Source organism: Xenopus tropicalis, chromosome 9 (assembly GCF_000004195.4).
Source record: "Xenopus tropicalis strain Nigerian chromosome 9, UCB_Xtro_10.0, whole genome shotgun sequence".
NCBI classification, from domain to species: domain Eukaryota; kingdom Metazoa; phylum Chordata; class Amphibia; order Anura; family Pipidae; genus Xenopus; species Xenopus tropicalis.
Window position 1 is genome coordinate 52,051,867 of NC_030685.2, and position 25,429 is coordinate 52,077,295.

The 25,429-nt window shown below is 38.0% G+C and overlaps 1 protein-coding gene across 3 annotated transcripts in view; it reads left to right on the forward strand.

Annotated features, from left to right (window-relative positions):
* cdk15 (cyclin-dependent kinase 15) overlaps window positions 1–25,429 on the forward strand; it is a 102,180-nt gene that overhangs the window by 38,374 nt on the left and 38,377 nt on the right. For all 3 annotated transcript variants that reach the window (NM_001079451.1, XM_012970593.2, XM_031892754.1), the window contains 3 exon segments: window positions 6,995–7,115; window positions 15,588–15,681; window positions 16,124–16,187. In NM_001079451.1, the coding sequence (NP_001072919.1) occupies window positions 6,995–7,115; window positions 15,588–15,681; window positions 16,124–16,187 (279 nt within the window).

Here is a 25,429-nt window from a genome sequence, read left to right on the forward strand (position 1 = left end):
CAGAAAGCTTAGAATTACGGAAAGCCTGTCTCCCATAGACTCCATTTTAATCAAATAATTCAGATTTTTATAATTGATTTCCTTTATCTCTGTAAAAATAAAACAGTGCCTTGTATTTAGTTACATAGTTACATAGGGTTGAAAAAAGATCAGTGTCCATCAAGTTCAACCCATCCAAGTAAACCCAGCACACCTAACCCACACCTACCAATCTATACACTCACATACATAAACTATAAATACAACCACTAGTACTAACTGTAGATATTAGTATCACAATAGCCTTGGATATTCTGATTGTTCAAGAACTCATCCAGGCCCCTCTTAAAGGCATTAACAGAATCTGCCATTACCACATCTCTAGGAAGGGCATTCCCCAACCTCACTGCCCTCACCGTGAAAACCCTCCTACGCTGCTTTAAATGGAAGCTCCGTTCCTCTAATCTAAAGGGGTGACCTCTGGTGCGTTGATTGTTTTTATGGGAAAAAAGAACATCCCCCATCTGCCTATAATCCCCTCTAATGTACTTGTACAGAGTAATCATGTCTCCTCGCAAGCGCCTCTTTTCCAGAGAAAACAACCTCAACCTCGACAGTCTCACCTCATAGTTTAAATCTTCCATCCCCTTAACCAGTTTACTTGCAGTCTCTGCACTCTCTCCAGCTCATTAATATCCTTCTTAAGGACTGGAGCCCAAAACTGCACTGCATACTCAAGGTGAGGCCTTACCAGAGACCTATAAAGGGGCAAAATTATGTTCTCATCCCTTGAATCAATGCCCTTTTTTATACAAGACAGCACTTTATTTGCTTTAGTAGCCACAGAATGACACTGCCTGGAATTAGACAACTTGTTATCAACAAAAACCCCCAGATCCTTCTCCATTAAAGGAACAGTAACACCAAAAAATGAAAGTGTATAAAAGTAACTAAAATACAATGTGCTGCTGCCCTGCACTGGTAAAAGTTGTGTGTTTACTTCAGAAAGTCTACTATAATTTATATAAATAAGCTGCTGTGTAGCCATGGAGGCAGCCATTCAAAGGAGAAAAGGCACAGGCACTTAGCAGATAACAGATAAAACACTATTGTATTCTACAGAGCTTATCTGTTATCTGCTATGTAACCTGTGCCTTTTCTCCTTTTTGAGAAGTTGACTTGACCCAGTTTTGAAGCCTCCATTTGCAACAATAGCTGGGCCTCATCCCCCTCATCTATACGGGGTGGTTTATAGCATACACCAATGACCATTTTCTTTGTGACCTTCAGCCCTACTGAAATTTCTACCCAAAGAGATTCGACGTTTTCATTGGTAATGTTCATTGGTAATTTGATGCCAACTAAGATATAATTAATCCTTATTGGGGGCAGAACAATCCTATTGGGTTTAATTAATATTTTATTGATTTTTTAGAAGATGTAAGGTATGAAGATCCAAATTACGGACCCCTTATCCAGAAAACCGTTGGTTCTGGATAGCAGGTCCTATACCTGTATTGATAGGGAAACGCACGTGCAATTACACATTTTAATGCTTTAGGCCCAAGTTTGCCAAGCACAACTACCCCTGTTGGATGCAATGACACTGGAAATTTGGGGGAAAATACTGCATTGTGGGTAAAAGACATTGCAAATTGTGGCCAAAATTGTACTTTGCATACTACACTAAATAAATGAGCCCTTGGATGTTTCTGGACTAGTAATCATCATATAGTCGGTGATGCTCGTAACTGGGTGCAGGATATGTCAGCAAATCTAAAATTATAATTGTGTTAGATATATGTTAACAAACCACATAGTTTTCCTTCTGGGAAATATAATTTGTCTGAGTATGTTTGCTGAAAATAGTGCCACACTGCTGCAACAAGGAGCTGACTGTGCTAGCTGATGAGGAGTGTTAGCTTAGATGTACAGATGGTGCTATATTTGGTTACAGGCCAACACAGTTGATTCCTTGTTGCTATTATGTGACTGCTGTCTCAAAATAATTTATACCAAAATATACTGTTTCCCATCATGACAAGAAAAGTTATTTGTAAGAAAAGGGTTATTTGTAAGAAAAAGATATTTACTGACGGCATTCTTGTTGTTTTGACTCCCTTACCACAATTATTTCCTTTAACCTACTGCCAGTTAGAGCCTTCAATGACAGTTAGGTTTCCTATACATTGCAACAATCTTACATGAAACAATATTATTTATATAGATATATATAGACAGTGTCGGACTTGCCCAGCAGGATACCAGGAAAACTCCCGGTGGGCGCAGGTGTCAGTGGGCCCTCTTGCTTCTAACTATTTAGCCTATTTAATGGTCATGCCCTATTTCTGTATGGGAACATGGAAGCATGATCGATGGAAGAATACAGTATAGTATGTAGAGAAAAAAGACTAGGAGAATTTGAGGGAGGAGAGTTAGAATTAAAGTTTTGAGAGTGGGCCGATGGTCCAGGGTTTTCTGGTGGGCCCCTGCCATCTCTGTCCGACATTGTATATAGATATTTAGACAAATACTTATGGTTGCTCAGGAACCAATGACTAAAGAATCACAGCACAATAATATTGCACCTATGGGGTGGATGGATTAAAAAAAAAAAAGTCAAGTTATTTCATTGTATTGGCAAACAGAAAAAAAATGCCATTCCATTCAGTATTCAGCATTTGTGATTATTTTGTCCATAGACACACACATAGGATTATATATTGAACTATTATTGAAAACAAATACAAGCTAAGTGCAGTTTCTCATAGACTGTTCTGATGCTTCCAGGTCAAACAACGGTTGTTACTCTAGTGTCACACTAGGCAGAATTCACAACTTTAAACAAAACCATTTTTCACTACTTGTATAGGCAAATGTTGACCCAAAATTCTGCCTATCAATGCTACGTCAGGCATTTCTATTATAATTTCTATGTCAGTGGCATATGGCATGGTATGGTTTCAGCCATTTCTTTGATGATTGAAATACACCTGTTAAGAAAATACATAAAGAGTTATGTAATAAAGGTAAGCAGATTGCTATAGCTGTAATCACCTACACCAACCAATCACAAGTGGATATACTGGTCACTGTTTAAAAGCCTACATGGGGCATATTTATAAAAATTCGATATTTTGAGTTTTTTCAAAAATTGAAGACCTGGAAATTTATATAGGAAACAATTCTAAACTTGAAAACTCTATTTCCTAAAACTGTGAAAAAACAACTAAAACACAGTGGAATAACATTTTACCCATCATTTGAAATTCAACTCCCATTGAGATTTACATGAACGCACCAGTTTTAGATGCTGAAATTATTTGAGTTTTCAAGTTTTTTGTCTTATGGCAAAAGCACTCTCTGATTTATGCTACTGAGAGTTACTGTCAAAAATGTGACAAAATCTGTCAGTGCAAAGGGACTTGCTCAGAGGAGCATTTGTTTGACTTTTTGTTATTTTCTGGTGATTATTGGGTGTAAGTGTCATTTCCTGTCTTTTTATGTTTTAGAAAAAATGTTTTCAACACTCTTATAATAAAACGCGAAAGCTGTAATTTTATTTTGAAACCAGTGTCCAGGGCTGTGATACAAAAAGCATACATACTGACAAATGTTTGCTTGTGCCATTCCCTGTGGTGTGTTCCAGTTCATGTACTAGTTGGTCCCATTTGTCAAAGCATTTACAGTGAATTTAGAATTAATAGAAAAAAATGTTCTCTTGATAATAGATCAAGACCTGTTTTAGCAGTGAGCGGTTATCTGTCTTCCTGGGTACAGACCTGTAGTAATAGGACTGCTTGTAGGGGCTATATTGTGCATTTGAACGTGTTTTTTTCATTAACTGTTAACCCTAAACTAAATCCTAAGACTTTATTGAGCTTTGCCCTGACATTGGCAGTAACATCTGAAGATTAATATGCTGATCCACACTGGGGGATGTATAGTAGAATGCTCTTAAAGCTGTCACTGCTCTATGTTCCCCCTTTGATGCTCTTTCCCGTTTTTAGGTTACAACCCATTTTATGTGCCACAACTATCCTCATACTTACTGATGCTCTTTCCCGTTTTTAGGTTACAACCCATTTTATGTGCCACAATTATCCTCATACTTACTGATAGGCCTTAATGAACTGTCTTATTTTATCAGTAAAGTGATCCCAGTTTCCTAAGGCTTCCCCTAGCAATCATTACACATTCAGTAACTAGTAGTCAATCAGTCACATTAGAAATATCTTCTTTTAGAGAGGTGAAACAAATCATACGAGGTTTTGTAAATAAATAATTCACCAGGTAAAAGATACCATTCAAACATGCTGGGGGCAAACTGCTACACAAAAGCTAATCATATAGTGTGGAATCAAAAGCAAAGGTACACAATGGTGTTTTACACTTTACAGTCATAAAACTTATCAGCAGTCTCCATCAGTAGTAAATAACCTGAGGCATTGTGAAACAGTGTGATGTTGTTACACGGTATGTCACACAAACACAAAGCACTGATTGACAAAATTAGGGAAGAGAAAGATCTAAACCTGAGATTTAAAATGTATGAAAGGCTACTGCTACACCAGGCTGATTTTCGGCCTTCGGGCAGACGTGTGTTAAATGTGTATTAAAAACAGTATACTCATAATTTATTTTATTTTATTAACACTTATTTATAAAGCGCTGTACATTGGACATACAGAGTAACATAAAGCAATCAATAACCGATACAGGAGGTGAAGAGAGCCCTGCCCAAAAGAGCTTACAATCTACAAACTCATTTCAAAGAATTTGAATAGTTTTTAGCTTTGAAGGCAAAACCCAACCCAAATGTTCCCCTTTATAAAGTAAATATAATATAGCTGTCTGAGCAAACAACATTTTAGCTCCATGATTTTTCCTGTGAGGTACATATTCCAGTCCTTCATTTAAAGTAACAGTAACACCTAAAAATAGTGTATCAAAATAATTAATATATTTTGTACAAGTTTCTTCATGTTATGTTTCTTGAAAAGAGCACATCCCTTCTTAGAGACTGTGATTTTTTGGGGTCCTCTGGTGCTATGTGTCTTAATGCTACAGGGTAGCCATGCTGATAGCAAACATGGCGGAAGACCTAAAAATATGTTTTTTACATCATCTGGTTTGGGGGCCATAGTTATCACTCTAAACTCCAAATAGCTTGATGGAACCATCTTCTTCTAAAGCCTGTGTGTGTTGGGTTATTGCATCTTGCCCTTAAAAGAGAAGGAAAGGCTAATAAAGAGTTAATCTCAAGCTGCAGGCATACCTTCAGTTCTCTCAATAGTGCCCTTAAGGCAATATCTCCCCATATTGCTCCTGTTCAGATGATCAGAAGCCAAACAGGAAGAAAAAACGCTGAGCTGTGTAAAGAAAGTTCCAATAATGCCTTGCTCCTGCACCGAGACCCAGACCGGTGTACATGCTCAGTTTGTAAGACTATGAGGAAGCTTCCTGCTGATTGGCTCAGCTCCTCATTCCTAACGGGGGAGTGAGTTCTTAGCGTTCTTGTGGGAGGGGGGAGCAGGAGAGAGCTGCATGTTTCTGGCACAGGAAAACAGACACAACAATTCTTTTGACAGAGAACTCAGTGCAGGGTTTCTGTGAGTGCTTGTGACTGTATTTAGATAGACCTTTCTGATAAAGTTTACTTAGTTTTTACCTTTCCTTCTCCGTGGGCATGCTGGTGTTCAGGCTGATGCTTCACACAACAGCATTTTATCATGCTGTGGAAAAAGTGGAGTAAAACATTGCCAGTGAAGTTGCTCATAGCAGCCAATCAGATGCTTTTGGTTTTCTAACCAAATCTAGTTGCCCTGGGCATCGCCGGTGGGATGGCACACGCGACGCTATGATTTCCAAAAGTCGCCTGAAGTTTCTTCTAAAGGCAACTTCAGGCGACTTCCGGCGATTTACTTTCTTGCCAGTGGGATGGCATAGCGGGGAGATTAGTCACCCACGGCAACAAAGATTTTGTCATTAGCTGGATGGTCTTGACCTTTAATACCATGAGCTAGGAGAAACACTATAGTTGTATGTCTATGAAGATTCTCATTCATCCAGGTCATGATATACAGTATCTAGAAGAATTAAGTCTAAAACAACTGGACTTTTCTGAGTTTTTCTTGAAAACGTTTCACCACTCATCCGAGTGGCTTCTTCAGGAGAAGCCACTCGGATGAGTGGTGAAACGTTTTCAAGAAAAACTCAGAAAAGTCCAGTTGTTTTAGACTTAATTCTTCTAGATACTATAGTTGTAGTTTCATCTGCTATGCCTTTTCTCCTTTTATCCAGCTTGAATAGCGGCCCCTTTAGCTACATATCACCTTATTTATATAAACTATAGTAGCCTTTCTGAAGCAAACACAACTTTTACCAGTGCAAGGCATCAGTATATTATATTTTAATTACTTAAAAACATTTTTATTTTTTTGTGTTACTGTTCCTTTAAACCACTGCCTGGCTGGTAGGGTATATCGGACCCTAGCAACCAGATAGCTGCTGAAATTCCAGAATAGAAAGCTGGGAAATTAAATACTTCAAAAAGCAAATTGATTTATTTCATGCAAACCTATATGTATAATTAACACTGTATTATTACATTCAAGTTTGAACTGCACTTTTTTTGCAATATAATGCCTTCTCAGTTATATAACATACCCAAATTGCCTAAAACTGTATAACATGCGGCAAATGCTTTGCTAAACACCTTCGTAGATTTACATACTGTATGTGCAGAGGAAAAATTTCTTATGTACAGGAAAAAAAATTGCATTGTCACGAACATCTTTTATTCTGTTTCCTTATTAGTCTACACAAAATCAGAAGCTAATAATCAATATATTTGGGGCTCTCAGTAGTGACACAATATATTGCTATTATTAATGGAATATACTATTTGAGATTTGATGCTAACCCTTCTGCAAGAAAGGAAAGCTAACCTGAATGGGAAATATTAGCAACAACTTTAAACTCAGGAACATATATTTTCTCCTTCTGTTTGTAGGACTTGCCCGGGCCAAGTCTATTCCCAGCCAGACATACTCCTCAGAAGTGGTGACACTATGGTACCGCCCACCAGATGTGCTTCTTGGGGCCACAGATTATTCCACTGACCTTGACATCTGGTATGAGACTAATTATTTTACCATCCTGTTCAAAGTAGGAACTCATTTAGACCATTGTGTTATAACTATTTGTACTTCTTAGGGATGTAGTGTACTAGTGTACTGGAGTACTGGGAAGAAAATAATTTTTTACAGTATTTTGTAGTTTTCACAACTTTTGGCTGTTGGTGAGATACTGGGAGTTGAAGTTAAAAAAAATTGAAAGGTCATATGTCGCTGAGTCCTGTATCCTTTAGTCTGCTGCCTTCTTTTTTCCGCGACTTGGACCTGTTATTGTGAAAAAGCATAATCATGGGTATTAGATTAGACCCATGATTTTTAATAGCTTACAGTGTCAAATCACCCTTCCCCCCACTGTCTATTATGCCAGTTCTATGAATATAGTTCTGCAATTAGACTGCTAAGCAACAATTACAACCAATTGTCTTAGTAGGCAATACCTTAGTGACTTGGTATCACCACCTTGCGTATCCACTAAAAATCATGTGGCATAGGACATTGCCCTTTGTGCCATTGCCCTAAGGCAACTGGAGGCCCATGGGAAGATGTGGCCCTCCAAGGAATTGTCATGACCCCAGCCTTCCTCCCTCTTCGAGGGGTTCAAATAGTCAGTAGGCTGATGGCGTCACGTAAAATCAGTCCTGTATATAATATGTAAAAGAGTCATGTTTAAGATATGTAAAAACAGAGAGCATAGCATTGTGTAAGTTCTCGTGTAAATTACTTGTGAACATGCCACAACTGGTTACATTGTTTCTCTGTATAATAAATATATCTTTTTGAAAGACTTCACCAGACAAAAACACCTGTGTAGCAAAAAGCACCTAACAGAACTGACCTGTTCCTAAGAATTATGGCTAAATCATGGTATAGGAGAACTTTTGCTTACATGAGTTCTGTTGCAGTTACAGGCAAACATATTTCTAGCAATCCACATGATCAAAGAGCAGATGGGGAAAACCCAAACAGTGTTCTTTAAAAAAGGGAAACAGATGTAAAACAATTATGGCAGAAGTACATTAGGCATTTTCTCCACTTCTGTAGAAATGCAGATGGAGAAAAAGCAATTCTGCTCCATTCCAAACTGCATACTTTGGTTTTTCCACACCAGAATGGCCTTTTCCTTTACCTGTGTTTCCTTTACCTAAGTGGAGGAAATGCCTAGTGTGCCACTGGTTTAAGATCAAAAGAAAGGTAAGTAAGACTTTTTGATAAGTAGCACTTTTTTTTGTCTGCTTAATTTTAAAGGTGCAATGACAATGTCCTCCTTTAATGACAGTGTCCTCAAATCGCTAGTTCAATCCTTTTGTCTAGTCACTCTCACCTAAATATAAGCGCTGCTCCCTGGTGCTAGCCTAAAGGCTGGAATGACTTACTGTTATTTACTGCAGTTCCTTCTTGCTCATGCTTTCTTGCTAGTGCACAAATACTGTAGGTGATTTGACTTCCTGAAAGTACATGTTCCGCATTTTTTTTGTTACTTAGAGTTTTATTAAGTTTATAAATTCTAAAGTATGCTCACAAACACAGTATCTTGAACACACCAACATAAAATAATATTACAGATAAAAAAGGAGGACGAGAAACTCAGTTCAAAGTAAAGTGAAGGGGTGTATATATATATATATATATATATATAAAGAGGAACCAGTGTAGGAAACAATTTGTTTCTGCCAGTAAACTGATTCAGTTATCTTATGGGACAACAGGGTAACCTCGGGGGCAGCAAAAACAGATTTAGCCTGAAGGTGGCATAAGATTTTGAAGACAGATAAATCATTAGTTCTAGTGTTCTAGGTATGCCTACAAACAATGCTACGGTAACATCAAAAGGTGGGAGTTTTACTTGAACCTGGTAAGGGGCCCGGGTATCTAGAAACTTAGATACCTTAATTTGTGCATATACTATGGTGTTTTCAAAAGACATATTGCTGGTGAGTCCCTTGTGAACCTCTTCTATAAATGGTAATGTAGCTGTCTTCCTTTTCACTACCATCTTTGGCCTGAGGTTAGTAAGTGGTTGACCAGCTTTTGTTAGGCTCAAGATGTCTTCTATTGGTTTACCCAATAGCAAGATAATGGTTCTTAGTTATGTGATTTCTAAGATCATCCTTTGGACTTTATCTCAATAGGTTATTATATATGTCCAGAGAAGATGGTAAAGAGAACCAGAGTTATGACACCCCTGTCCAGCAGAGATTGGACACAGTTGGATATATTTTGTTTAACCTAACAGGAGTCATGTACCATGCATAGCATCATACATTTATAAACTTTTCTTTCTGTTTTGCACAAGTAACCATTCTCTTAGTATTAAGCGGAATCAATGCTGATTCCACTACTTAATTTGGGTCCCCTAAGAAAAGGGCTAAATAATACTGAATTAAATGAATATTTGGGGTAACTTTGAGGGAGTGTGGACTTGGCATAATGGCTAACTATTAAAATAAATAACAAAATTAGATGCAATGCAGTTCTGTGTATTTTGTTTACCTTAATTCTCCCAGAGAAAACTGCAGCAATAAAAATGCCCGTTTCCAGTTAAATTTGGGTCATTTTTCTGTACAATATATTTAAGGTTAATAATAATATAGTGATAATTTTGGGTCACTCTAAGGTTAACAGCCACTAATCCCTACAGGTCCCTTGGGGGATAACCCACTAATTATAAGAACAACAAAAATGTGGCTGAAACCCCCCCCACACTAAATTTATAATAGTAAATATTTTTTATTAACCTCTAAATAAATAACAATTTATAAAAAACTGGCTGGACACAGCTCACAGTTCATATAAAATTCATGTTATCCAATAACAATACCTAAAGATCAATTCCTAATATCAATTGACTCCCCTATATGTTAAATTCATATTTGTACACACTCAGAGAGATAGTAAAAAGGAATTAATGCTTTCTCAATTCTATTTTCTCATTTCACTTCTACGTCCATATAAATATCCCATAGGTATTGTTATTGGAGCGGAATTAGATTGAGGAATACTTTGGATGAAAAACAAAACGTTCTAGTTCAACATCACATAAATAAAACGTATGGCAAAACAGTTCTTTTATAATGGCAATACTAAAGATGTAATCACCAGTCACTTAGGAGAGCTAGAAACCCAATTCAGGCAGAGTCTCTATAGCCCATACTTTGTTAGGTGGGTATACAATATGGGGCATTGTCCTTACCCTCCTAGCAACGATGCTTATTATTATAATTATATTTCACAATTATTCCAATTATTCCCCTAATCTCAATATTAAAAGTTGGGGGACACATACAGTAACCGTTAATTATATTATTCATGCATATCTCAGTCCTTGATTTAATGTGGCAATTGGGCAAGTTTATGCAGTAACTGATGTTTCTATCATATACTATAAGTGGCTATAACAGCCGTTTCAATTGTTTAAAAGTAGCCAAAAATCCAGCATACACCAGCGACTAATGTGGGGCGTCCCCCAGTCGCTATATCCATGTAGCGTAAATAATTACATAAACTCTTAAAAGCAGAACAACCTCACCCAATTTGAAGACATAGTTTTTCCAAATCGCCAGTTTTCAATTTTGAATTTCACACAGTTCTTATCTCTCCTGCTGGTAACTGTGTCTCCTTACTTACTTATTTTCTCCCACTACTTAAGAAGTTACTCGTGTTCCACTCGTTCTTATCTCTTCTCATTCAAGTTCCGCCACCGCTTCTCACTTGTGACACTTAGGGGGAGATTTACTAATCCTCGAACGCTCCAAGCGTATTTTCCGCGACTTTTTCGTATTTTGCGCAACTTTTTTGTACTTTTGGACAAAATTTGTGCAACAAAATCGTATTTTCATGCCGAGTATGAAAGTTTCAGATTCATTCAAGCTTCGTTATCGTGACTTTCCTTGGGCCAGGTTGGAGCTGCAGAGTGCCATTGATTCCTATGGGAGGCTTCCAAAATCATGCACAGAAGGATCAAAGTCGAAAAGGTTTTCCTGCATTTTACGATCGTTCGGTATGAAAATTTTGTGACTTTCGGATGGCCATTACGATATTATTGTGACTAATACGATTTTCTCAGAAGCATATTCGTGATATTTGCGATCTTAAGAAATTATCGTATCCAATCCGAATTTATCCCATTCGGGATTCAAACTCTTGTTTTCATGAATGTGCCCCTTAATCTCCTCTCCCCTTCATAAAATGGCGCTTCCTATTAGTATCGCTTCCTATTAGTATTTGCCAATCAAATATAATTTTCTGTTCCAATTTAAGCAATAAATTATTGATATCTCCCCCTATATTAATAATTTTGTTAGAGATAACTTTAATCACAGTACAGGTATGGGATCCCTTATCCGGAAACCCGTTATCCAGAATGTTCCCAATTACGGAAAGCCCATGTCCCATTGACTTAATTATAAGCAAATAATTCTAATTTTAGTGTAATTTTAGTGCCTTCAAATTACCCCCCCTGTACCTCTGCATAGTGTTTATATAACACAGGAATTGGATTATTTTTTTGAAGCAAGGTTATTGATCTTTTTATAGCCCCTTTATGTTCACCCAGTCTCACCATTACTGTTTTTCCTATATAGTACAGATTACATGAACACCTCATTCCATAAACCACATGAGTAAAGTATTACTATTAACTGTAATTATATGTGATTGTGAATATTGATAGGCTGGCCAGCCAAGTTCTAACTTGTTTTTAATGTAGTAGAGATGCTTAATACTAATAAATGGTGTTGTTTATTGTTATAAGTAAGAAAGAGCTCAACAAGATGTCCTTTTCTGAGCGTTGTATTTCAATTTCAGCTTAGACAGGCTCAAGTGGGCTCTCCCTTCATGCTCCCTCCAAAAGGAGTTTCAAAAAGGGAATTGAGAAAGTATTTGTTTTTACTATCCCTCTGAGTGTGTACATATATGAATTGTTATGTGATCTTGATGAATTTTATATGAACTGTGAGATCTGTTCGGCCAGTTTTTTTTATAAACTGTTACTTATTTAGAGGGTAATAAAAATATTAACTATCATAAATTTAGTGTGGGGGGGGGGGGTTCAGCCACATTTAGATAACTTGAGTCCATACTTAATATATTTATTTTTGCCCAATGTTAGTTGTTTTGTACTAAGTTTGAATATTTTCTTTAATAGCTCTTTTAATTATAATTCACAAAGTGCATTTTCAGAAAGAACATGTGGTGAAATTTTCAAGAACTGATAAACAGGATATAGACTATTCAAATGTGAGGCAGAATAGATAGATGGAGAATAAAAAAGAGTTACTGTGAGTCTGAATCTAAATGATGCTCTGAGCATTCCCAGGCAAGCATCCTCCGTTCACAAGCAGCACACAAGCAGGATGAAAGATAGTGCAGGCTGTTTTATCCTGGCAGCAAACACTAGCACTGCATATCAAGCAGCTGCAGAAGAAAGCTAAAAAAGATAGCCATTTTAGAAAATCTTGCAGATTCTTTGCTATGTGGAAGCTTCAGGCACAACTGATTAACACTTTGACTGCTGAGGAACAGCAAAACAACTCAGGACAATTTAAAATGGGGGCCATGATATAGGCTGTAGCCAATTTTTTATGACGTAACCTTGACATAAAGGTGCCCATACACGGGCCGATTCTAGCTTCCGGTATCAGTCCCTTAGACCGATCCGGCAACTTATCGGGCCGTGTATGGGCACAAACGACAGGCCTGCCTGACCGATATCTGGCCTGAAATCGGCAGATCTTGTTCGGGCCAGTTTGAAATTTAGTTGGACCGGGGACCACATCGGCTTGTTGAACCGATGGACGTCTATACCCGTCATTCTAATTCCAGGGCCAAACGACCAAAATAGCCCAATATCGCCCACCCGTAGGGATATCGGGAGAAGATCCGCTCGACCTTGCGACCTCGCCAAGTGAGCGGATCTTAGCGTGTATGGCCACCTTAACTGTTCGCTTAATTATAACCTTATTGACATCAATATCAACATCTCTGTCCCAACTGATTCTGGCCGCTCTTGTGGAGACCATGTTCCTCACCTTATCAAATCCTTGAGGTTTGCCCTGCTTACCCCCCCCCCCCCCAAAAAAAAAACCACTGGCTTATAGCTGCAACCACTAGCCTCAGACCTTACCATTCCTCTACTAAATTTTTGTAAGAATCCTGACTGACTAGCAACACCAGTTACCTGATATTATCTCCTAACTGCCCATGATAGAGAGAGATAGGGAGGATGGTTGGGGCTGCTAATGTTAAATTACCTGCTCTCTGCTTCACCCCCCAGTTAAACCTTGTAGCAAACCCCCCTGTGCAGTCAATTATAATGCCTATCATCCTTTGAGACCTAAACTTGACTGAGAGGCCTCCAGTCCCCTCCCATCCATGTTATGGCCTGTCCCCTCCACCTATCCTGCATTTTATAGCATTTTATAGTTACTGTATATACTCGAGTATAAGCCTAGTTTTTCAGCACCCAAAATGTGCTGAAAAAGTCACCCTCGGCTTATACTCGAGTCGAGTGCCATGGGTCCCTCTAGACTAGCACCCTCTCTCCTTTGTGTGCAAATTAGGCCACCTGCAACCAGACCCTCTAGTGCCCTGGCCTAGGCTCCCACTAGCAATACTTATTTTCCCTTACAGCTCCTCCGGGACTGGGTCTGCTGCCAGTTTGCCAATGTGCAATGAGCGTGGGGTAGTACTCATATTGTTTTTGTTGACCCTCTTCTTCGCTTACAGAGCTAGTTTACTGTTTTTCTTTGAAATAAATATTGAAAAACATATACCCCACTGATGCCTCAATTAATGTAATTTTATTGGTATTTATTTTGATTGTTAAAACTTAGCAGTAGCTGCTGCATTTCCCACCCTCGGCTTATACTTGAGTCAATAAGTTTTTCCAGTTTTCTTAGGTAAAATTAGGTACCTCGGCTTATATTCGGATCGGCTTATACTCGAGTATATACGGCACTCTACTATGACACTGCAACTACAAAATTCCGATATTAAAGGAGAAGGAAAGCCAGTCACTTGGTGGTGCCAAAATGTTAGGCACCCCCAAGTGACTTTAACCACTTACCTTTTACCCCGGGCTGGTGCCCCTGTTTGGAGAAAACAGCACCAGCCCTGGGTACCTGTAGCGAGCGCTTCCTCCTTCCGGCTTCCTTTTGCTAAAATACCAGCGGTCGGCGCATGAGCAGTAGAGTGAAAAGCCGACTTCTCTGTTAAAGTTCGGCTTTTTCACTCTACTGCGCATGCGCGCGCACGGAACCAGGAAGGAGGAAGCGCTTGCTACAGCTACACCGGGCTGGTGCTGTTCTCTCCAAACAGGGGCACCAGCCCGGGGTAGAAGGTAAGCGATTTAATTCACTTGAACATTCACCAACATTTTGGCACCCCCAAGTGACTTTGCCTTTCTTTCTCCTTTAAAAGTAAGGTTATGCCCCTGATCCACTGTAGCCACAGCCCTATGAAAAAGAAAGTGTTGATTTATACGCTGTATTTTTTCTTTAACTTTTCTATAAAACTGATCTTTAGACATTTTTAAATGAGTTAAGATTTTCTATTATTGTGCAGAAAAGGAGACCAGCACAGACAACCAATATAACACATGTATAGAATGGAGTAAATGGCTAAAGAGTATGGGAGAATCTCTGTTGCAGTCTGAGGTTATATTATCAGTCAGTACCACAGTCTCATAAAACTTAACCATTGTGTGACTCACCTAAAAGAAAAAAAATGTTTAAATAACATTTACAAAATGTTTTAGCTAGTATTGTGACATTAAGGTGACTGCACACAGGAGGCCAATTTCTATTTGAATTATACATACACTACTATAACTACTTTCTGATACGCTTACATGTATTGGCCCTTTGCACCAGCAATGACAAACCAATGATGAAAAAGGAGAAAAGGTTCATTGTATACACGTAGTTACAGAGTTACATAGGGTTGAAAAAAGACCAGAGTCCATCAAGTTCAACCCTTCCAAGTAAACCCAGCACAAACAGACCTATACTGATCTATTTATTTATATACTCACATATATAAAACATATATACCAACATCAACACTAACTGTAGATTTTAGTATCACAATAGCCTTGGATACTATGCTTGTTCAACAACTCATGCAAGCCCCTCTTAAAGTCATTAACAGAATCTGCCATTACAACATCACTAGGAAGGGCATTCCCCAACCTCACTTACCTACGCTGCTTCAAATGAAAGTTATGTTCCTCTAATTTTAAAGGGGGCCTCTGGTGCACTGATTGGTTGCTATGGGTTACTGCTCTTGGGCAAAGTGCTTGGGGAAAGTGCCTTTCATACATAGCACCTTATGTCTTTAGTAGTGCTATATTGTTTTCTCCTACAGTATGTTCATCCAGGTAACTAGAGCATTTCTGTTACTGAATGGAAAGGAATTATATGTTTGAAATTTTTTTATGATGCTAATGGTAACCTAATCTTCTAACTTTTACAGGGGCGCAGGATGTATTTTCATAGAAATGCTTCAGGGTTACCCAGCTTTCTCTGGAGTATCGGATATTTTTGAGCAGCTTGAAAAGATCTGGTCGGTAAGGCATTTAGTTTTTGCTAGACAAGGAGAATGAGGAGATAATTATTATATTACATATTTTGTTACCATGTCCTGTAATGAAAGGTGACTAGGCCTGTCAGCAAAATGGTTTTACAGACCCCAGTATCTCACCAGACCCTCTACATGTCACCAATAGTCACTTTCTCTATTTTTTGCTCCACTGTTCAGCCGCATGTGCATACCAACAGGTTTGCAGTTATTCAGAGGCTTCCCATCAAATACCTGTTTGAGGGTTTAAAAACAAATTCCTGCAAACATTGTAAACTGTAACGCTCAGTGAGACATATACTTTGTCCATGCAAAAGTTTTTCATCATGCCATTCTACCATGTCTTTCTACTGGTCTCACTGCAGAAAATTCTACTCTTAATTCTGTTTGTATATGTTATTTAACAACACAAATAAATTTTATTTTTGCAGGTAATTGGGACTCCAGCTGAAGATTCCTGGCCTGGAGTGTCAATGCTTCCAAACTACAAAACAGGTAAGACATTTGGGGCCTGATTCACTAAAGTGCGATAAAATGTGCGCTACTTGCATACTTGCGCTTTTTTACGTGCGATATTGCATGCGTTATTTAACTCGCAAAGACTATTTCAATGCGGTATTTGCCGGTACATGCGCTAAATTACGCACGCGAATAGTCGCCGCATATAAATGGTAGCATAGAAATAGTGTATAAAAATTGTTGCCGCATATAAATGGTGTATATAAATATTAGCCACATATAAATGGTAGCATATAAATGGTATCATATAAATAGTAGATGCTTATAAATAGTAGTCACTAGGGATGAGCAAATGTGTTCTGGTTATCTTTAGTGAAAAATTAGCAAATCTTTCGAAAGATCCACGAAACGGCAAAAATTATTTTTTGACGCTTGTATAAATTTTTGGATGTGTGGTGAATTTTTGCGTGGCGAATTTTTTCATGCGTTTTGCCATTAGCTGATTGTTTTGCGAAACGCATGAAAAAATCCGCCGCAAAAAAATTCAACGCACGTCCAAAAATTTGCTGCGAATCCATGCCTGGCGAAACATTTCATCACTTGTAGCCAAATATAAATAGTCGCGCAAATGAACGCACGCCATGTTAGCCATACACGCCAATACTTGCGGAAAATTACTGTATTAAAAATGAACATTTCGCTGCAAACTGGCGGCTGCGTCACTCTAGGGGAAACACAGACTTCAATAAATAACACTGCAAAGTCCATATTTTAATGCAAAAAACTAATTTACTGTACTTTTCTATAATTATCGCCTGCCTGTAGTAGGTGTTAATTTTCGCATAGCCGAATGCGATATTTAGCGCGCAAAAGTTATAGTGAATCATGCCATCGTATAATTTTCAGCGCGGAAATTAACGCATGCGGTAATACTAGCACGAGAAATACTGCATGCGAAAATGGCGATTTATCGCACGCGATAATACTATGGTGAATCGCGCGCAAATGATCGCGTCTTTTTTACCGCAAAAAAGCGTGCGATAATTTTTATCGCACTTAAGTGAATCAGGCCCACGGGCTCTTGTCAGACCTGGACTATTGGTTGAGACCCACGTGACATCTATCATTATACACATTCGACTCATTCTGAATATTGAACATGCAGCCTCTACAATTTTATTGTTCTTTGGTATGTGCAGGACCAGAACTTCTGATCCTCACCTGCTTTTCTGCACATAGGCCCAACTTGGCCTGAGGTTAAGAAAGGATTTAATGACTTGCACTTGCCTCATGTAATGATATCAGAGGTGATGCCTGGTAGCTGTGGTTCCTCGTAGCCCTGTAGTTGTTGAGGTAGTCAGGGGACTTCATTAGCAGGCAGGGGGTTTGTAAGCAGTTTGGCATGTGATCTGCCACTGTAGGTAAAATGACAGCGCCTAGATGTTTTGGTTCCACCTGCTACCGCTCCATATTTGTGAAACCTGGGGATTTTCATTCACTAGTATTGGGAGCGGTGACAGGCAGTCAGGAATAAAATGCCCTGTATGTCATAGCCCTTAAAGATAAGAGTAATTAATCATGCTATGTCTTGTGGCACAGTGGTTCTGTTTCTCGAGCAGATGTATTAAGTTTCACATTAGTGTTTAACTGAGACTGGTGTAATTTGATAAGCAGCAACTCAATTCTTAGGATTTATAAGAACTGTGGCGTAACAGTCCAGCACCCCAAAATAGGGAATTTTGAAAGTACCAGGCCCATGATATTGTAGCCTAGGTTGGCACAATAGAAATTTGGAACTTGTGTCAGAAGTTACTTCTTTTCCAGAAAACAATGTGTAATGTTCTGCAATATAATAATCATACAACTCTGTTTCCAAAAAAGTTGGGACACTGTGTAAAATATAAATTAAAAGAGAATAGTATGATTTGCAAATCATCAAACCCCTATTTATAATTGCAAATAGTACAAATGCAAGATATGAAATGTTAAAAACGTAGAACTATTATTGTTTTCTGAAAAAAATATATGCTCATTTTGATTTTGATGCCAGCAACACTTTTCAAAAATGTTGAGTCAAGGGCAACCAAAGACTGAAATTGGTGCATTCTGCAAAAAAAACTGCAGATCCTAGAGAGGCTGGGTCTCTGAAAAGTAAACTTGGGGGGTTGCACCAGTCTGTGAAACACTGGATGACCAAATATTGCAACAAATAACAATGCCTTTCCTTAAATGTAAAATTGCAAAGAATTTAGAGATTTTAACATCTACAGAACATAATATCAATTAAAGATTCAAAGATTCTGGACATCTCTGTATACAAGGGACAAGGCCAAAAGGCAATATTGGATGCCCGTGCAAGTTAAAACTCTACCATGCAAAGAAGACATCATATATAAACATGATCACAACACAACAATGCAGATAGATAATAGGAAAAGAACAAAAGCCTATACAGTTAATAAGCTATTTTAAATGTGGCACATTCCTTAATTAAACTCATGTCCTGAAAAAATGAATAATCAAAACTTTTTATAACAATATACCGATACCTCAAGCAAGGGGGTGATATAGGTGAAACCAAGTAAAGAGGGCAAAGTTATCAAACTGAAACAGCCACTGCTTGGTTTTCCATCATACTCAAGTCTCAAAGCCATATCCAAACATTGTTTATAACTAGATTTATTTGATATGAGTGCAGGAGACTGGCACTTGTCTTTGGTGCCACAACTTGGCACGCGTTTGCATCCTGGTGCGGCGAGCGTGCATGCTTGCCGCAATGGCACACTGATGTCACTTTGGCACCAAATTCAAATTTAAATAGTGCACCTTTGCTTGTTTTCATTGCCCAAGCTGGCTCTGTGTATCCAGCCCTTAGCTAAGCCTTGTCTTTGTTGCACTGGTTTTGACTGTTCGCCAGCTTTTTTGATGCTGAATCTTCGCTGCCTGCCCTCGACCCTTTGCCTGACTCTGACGTTGCCTCTGCCTAACCCCTTTTGTACCACGTTACTGTAACAACCTTGGAAGTGTATAGAATCCCTGTCTTTCCCGCAGCAGAAAGTTCGGGGTGTTGGTAAAAATCAGGGTTGCCAGGGCTCTTCTATTTCACCTAAAATGTTGAAACTAGCAGTCTACGGGCTTCCACATATTACAGTCTGTAACATTAATACAGTTTCACTCTTATTAAATGTAGACCAGTTCAGTATTTTGTTTTACCTATGCAAGTTGTGCTCATTTCTATCATATATCAAATATATCTGTTACTTATATAATATATAGGGGTTTTCACAAAACTTTTACACTTTTTTCCAATTCAGCTTAAGGAAAACATATACAGAAATGTAATGTTTTTTGTTATTTTATTTGGAGTTGCACAAAGGGGAGACAAAAAGAACAGACATTTACAAACATTTACAGACAAAAACATTTATTCAGAGGGCCTGGCTTATGAGTATTTACTGTAAATGCACAGGAGAACCAGCCCAGAAACTATAACAACCCAGGCAACTGGGCTTTTGCAACCATGAGAAACAAAGGGAATCCCAAAGGAATCAAAAGCGAGAGAGAGAAAAATGCCTGACTGTACTAAAAAAAGGCATTGGGATTTACTGGAGCATAGTGACATTACCTAAAAGAAGAGGGTGTTACTTGTGACCCTGAAAATGATTTCCATCGTTTAGCCAAGGTCTGTTCAACCCCTGGTGCCCTTTTTCACATGCACAGCCAGCCCCTGCACAATCACTTGGTTACACCAATTTAAAGATGCCATTTTACAAACAATTAGCAGAGATACATTAATCAGTGTGACCTTGGAATCATATCTAGAGAATGGAGACATAGTGGCAAAACGGCAATGACTTTTATCCCTAACTACTGCTAAATTATCAAATATATAAAAGAAAAAACTTTTTTTTCCCCTGCCCCCTTATTAAACATGACTGTAATGGATAGGGCTTGTGTTAAACATGCTTATTGTTTTAATCACAAAAAAATCTATGATTTTTGTTTTAGTAGGGGAAACAGGGAAATTGAACCTATTCCATGTTTAGTCCTTGCCTGGTTGAAAATCAGATCACTAAGATACTACCTCCTCACTTCCCATTTATTGTCTTCATTTTAGCTTACAGATATGCAGGGGGGTTATCTGTGCACTGGCAATCTAATTATGTAGCTCACAAGGACCAACCATGGAGTAGCTTTAGTTTTCCTGTTTGCCCTGTTTAGCTCAAGAAATAACATAAACCATAGATTTTTTTTTACAATTAAAAATACAGGCCAAAAGTATGTTCAGCATGAGCCTCATCATTAACCTATTATTCTGTATAATCTGAAACCTCTCTGCCTGGAGGAGGTTTTTTTCTCAAAAAGTTTCTCCTGTCGGAAGCATCGGTCCCACAGGATGATCATCTCCCATTGTATATTTTGTAGCTAAGCAATATTCCAGACTTAAAATGTAACACCAGTGAGAGCTTGGTGATGCCACAAGAGGGAACGGAAAGGAATCATTAGAACCACATATGTTGGAGAAAATTAATTTCTGGTAAAACATTGAACAAGGGAATTTGCATTGAAAGTCTTTTGTGTGTGTTTGCAGCAATTTTGGTCAGATCAGTAGCATTTCAACTATAATTGAAGTGATCACACATCCCACCTTCTACTTTAAGGAAATTGGCTTAATCCAGTTTTTAGGTTAATCATATTAATTTTAACCCTACATATTACTCTAAAGCAGTAATCTCCAACCAGTGGCTCATGGGCAACATGATGCTCACCACCTTCTTTGATGTTGCTCCCAGTGGCCTCAAAGTAAGTGTCATTTTTAAATTTTTGGGTTGGAGGCGTGTTTTGGAAGCACAGAGATGCCGTTATACACCAAGCAGAGCCTCTTGCAGGCTAACAGTCCACATGGGGCTACAAAATAACCAATCACAGCCCTTATTTGGCATCCCCCAAATAACTTTTTTCCATGCTTGTGTGGCTCACCAACACTCTTTACATCTGAGTGTGGCTCACGAGTGAAAAAGGTTGGGGATCACTGTAAAGATTGGGGATCACTGCTCTAAAGGGAAGAGCAAGCTTTAGGACATAGAGTGAAGCAGGTTGGGATATTTTTTTCAAGAGTGAAGTGACTAGTGGAACTAGGATTCTAAAACCAACCTACTTTCTGCTCATTCTTGATGTTGATGCATGAATGCAAATTTCCATCTAGTTAGGAAATTATCCTCTATCTTCGACTGACTTATGAACTCAGTCTTAAGCCTTTGCTTATATATATGTAAATATATACACACACATACAGTATATATATATACATACACATTTAAATACACCGCTAGTGCACTTATACAACTTAGTATACTGCTAGTATAGTGGTGGTATACGTTACATTAAATTCAGCCATTCTGTACTGGTAAAATTGCTTGTTTATAGCAGATCTCAGATAAATACTGTAATATACTATGACTTTTTCAAAGGAAGATAAACAGGGCCTACAGAGTTGAATTTTCATGGATGTTATACGGGTGGGGATACTGGAATGCCATCTGACCACAGTACCATACATTCAGTACACACACATCTGCAGTGCTCACAAAACGCTGGCTATGCTTAGGAATGCATACCCAGGTGTTATAAATTTAAAGAGTTCCCTTTGACATCTTACTGTCAAAGTATGCATCATTTTCTGGATAGGGGCTAACACTGAGGGCAAGGTACAAGGCACATTTTAGGGCCTAAGTGAAAGGAAATGTAAGGAAATGTTTGGACTGTGTACAGTGTACATACTGTATGTCCTAAAACAAGAACTGTTTATCTGCTACTATACTGAGAAAAAGTAAAAGATTCCTATAATTCTTTATCTTTGGCATTTATAGAATTCCTATAATCCTTCAACTGGAATGCTAAAAATGTATGTCCATGTGGCAAAATACCCATTTAAATCAGAGGGCCTCATGTGCTATAATAGGTGCAAATAACATGTACACATGGTTGCACCCAGATTTTATCGGCTCTAGTTATTATGCCATCATATGAGGCACAAGGTTCCCACCTTGAAGCAAGAGTAAAAGTACAAGGCTCCTTTTGCACATTGGTACTTATATGTCCATGTCCTGCCCACATCCTGCTTATTCTGTTACAAGCGCAATTGGGTACAATAAACTTTCTTAGTGCAACATACTAAGTCTTCTTAGTATACTAATCATAATTTCTTTTTGCTGGGGTTCCACAGTGCAATTACAGTGTAGTTCTGGAAGTCATTTTGTTTCACACAGCTCTTGCCCCTCTAGAGCAAAATTATTTAAAAAACAAAAACTTTGTTGTTGGTTTTTACCTTTTTCCTGACAGTACCAATCATGGCCAGCTGGGGGAGACAACACACAATTTCAGTAATTCCTGTAACATCAAAGCTGTATAAATTGAATGATTTACGATCATTAAAAAAACTCTGCCTGACAAGGGAGGCATCAATCCAGTTTTATCTACCAGCAGTTAAAAATAGTAGTCAAAGTGGCATTATATCAAATTGTTTGTAGGAATGCCAAAATATGACAAAATGGGAAACAATTTGTGGTCAAAAAACTCAGTTGTGGTACATAATGCTATTATTTAAATGACAATTTCTTGACATATTTCTGTACAAAGTAATATTATATTTAGCAATATATAATTCGAGAAAATTGGCTATGCTAAATAGCCACCAATGAACTGAATTATTCTGTAAGCATCTTCTTATTCTGTTCATGTAGTTTAGTCTACATGTACGAAAATTTTGGAATTTGGAACATAAATAACTATGGTTGGATTTGCCTCTTTCTTTTTAAGCTGTAATATATTAAACAGAAAGGGGTAGGGGTAACAGCGGCATAAAAGTGTAGATTTTATTGGGAAAATGTACCTTTATAATTTCCGTTTGCTTTGATGTGTGCAGTCGCACTATCCTAATGTTTGTGTGTCATTTATAGGTAGTGAAATAGTTTGAATGCATAGCGATGTTGAGCTTCGGCACAGTCATTCAGTGATTGTTAAACTCACAAAGCATTTTGTGGATTACAACAAAGTTTTTAATGCTAAAATGGTTCATTAGCCAATGTAATCCTAATTTACTTAGAATGTGCCATCTATGACATTTCACAGTGGCAGAGAAAACAAAAGGAAATAGGATTTCATGGGTATGAGCAGGAGCATACCTAGTACTGTTCCCCCTTCCTCCTCCCCCAAGTGAACTCTGACCTATGGATTCTCATGCAGTTTTACATATCACTATAGCATGGTTAAGCTGGCTGAATGCAGCAAACTGCTGGGCCCCAATTTAACCTCTTCCCTTCCTTTACTTTTCCTTTGTGGAACTTTGTATGAACGCTACAATACAAATACTTAACACATTTTTGCAATGGCAACATAGCAATAAGTTATCACCCATGACAGGCCAGCCACGCTTCAAGGACTCAGTGCCAGCAGGATGTGTCTCTGGACTGCTCCCTTACCATAACATTTAATCTTCTTCCTAGGGATTCCTGCTGCTTTATCCCCATGTGTGTGCTGACAGCTCCATGTCTCTGCGTAATAAAAATATTTCAACAGTTGTATGCACACATGTCCACACGTAAACCACATTCCGCCCTAGTAGATGTTTTAGAGGAAAACTACTATTCCGTTTATTTATAATTACAATTACAGTAACTCAATAGGACTCAATTTAAACACTGCACAATATATAACCCCATGATCACTAATGGTAATATACATTTTTAGCAGGTAAATACAGCTGCAGGAAACTTGAATAGCTTGTATTCTTATCTATGAAATAATTTTTCTATGACCACTATATTTATTAATGTTGATTTAATATATAAACTATTTAAGTCCCATTTTTTCTTACAGCATGTTTTAATAAACTTTCTTCTCATGGGACCAAATTTGAAGCTAGGAATTCATTTAGAATTTGTTTTCTTAAAATATTTTCTTTAGTAGGAAGATATGTAACATACTTATAGGGGGTCATGGAGGCCCACCCTAAACAACATAGGGACCCAATATTTGGTCTTGACTGATAAGTTAAGAATCCCTATCTTAAAGACACAATACAACACTGCAAGCCGTAATAGGAGTGGACACATAAGGAGGCCATAAATAAATGATTTTAATCTAATATTTGTTTACAGAAATTTCAGATCACTTACTTGAATACATTACCGTGTTAAGAAAGAATCATCAAATTTCCTATAGTGATTTATCTGCAACTTCTTTCTTTTTGCAGCACATGTACATATTAACCCATTAATATATTGTGTATTTATTTATTCATTATTGCTTCAAATGTCTTGCAATTTTTAGTTTTTAACCTTTTTGAAATGGACTTTTAGTGCTAAAAAATAAAACAGGTAATTTATGTAGACGCAGAGCAAAATTGCAAAAGGGCCACAAGAGTTTTCTTTATTTCAGTGATCTACTGATTAAATTAAGATCGGAATTTAGTTCTATAATATGATTAAGGGGTTTGGTGAGCAACTTGTTGTCACAAGCCACTGGTTGGGGATCACTGGTGTAGGGGACTGCATTGGTGTTCATGTAGCTTACTGCACAAAGCAGACTTACTTGTATGTATGTATGTATGTATGTATTAATGTATTTTAAAATATATATATTTTATTATACATTAATAGTACATGACAATACAATAAATAAATATACACAGTTACAGAGATTAAATGCCATGTGTTGTAAGATAAAGGAGAAATATGGTACCTGCAACATAAAGATTACAATCTAAATGGGTGGGTAATACCATTTTGCCATTCAAAGTGGTTGGGTTTCTTGACCATTAGTGCCATTAGTGATCTAGTAGGTAGGATTTGCATTTGACGGGCAGTTTCTTAGGCCACTTGGAGTTTTCCTCCACCAGTGAAGAAAAGGCCAATCTGCTCCTGTCCGCCCTATTATGTGTATGCATTGACAGGCACGGGATCAGCCTGTCAGCACACACAATGTATACATTTTTGTGCTGAAATCCGGCTTGTAAGTGTACTGACAGACTGTTAAGCCTTTCCTCCCTTGGTGTATCTATGCCAGGGAAGAAACTGTCAAGTGTGACACTGGCATTAAGAAAGGAAATAAGGGATGAAATTCCAGAGGTAAGGAACTAGAAGATTACCATGAAAGAGGGCAGTGGTTGTGGTGTAAAAGGACTATGGTTGTATAAAGGAGAACAGAGGAAAGGACCAGACACAAGTGAAGAGATAAAGTGAGGAAGGATTGGAAGGATTGTTGAAATTGTGAAAATG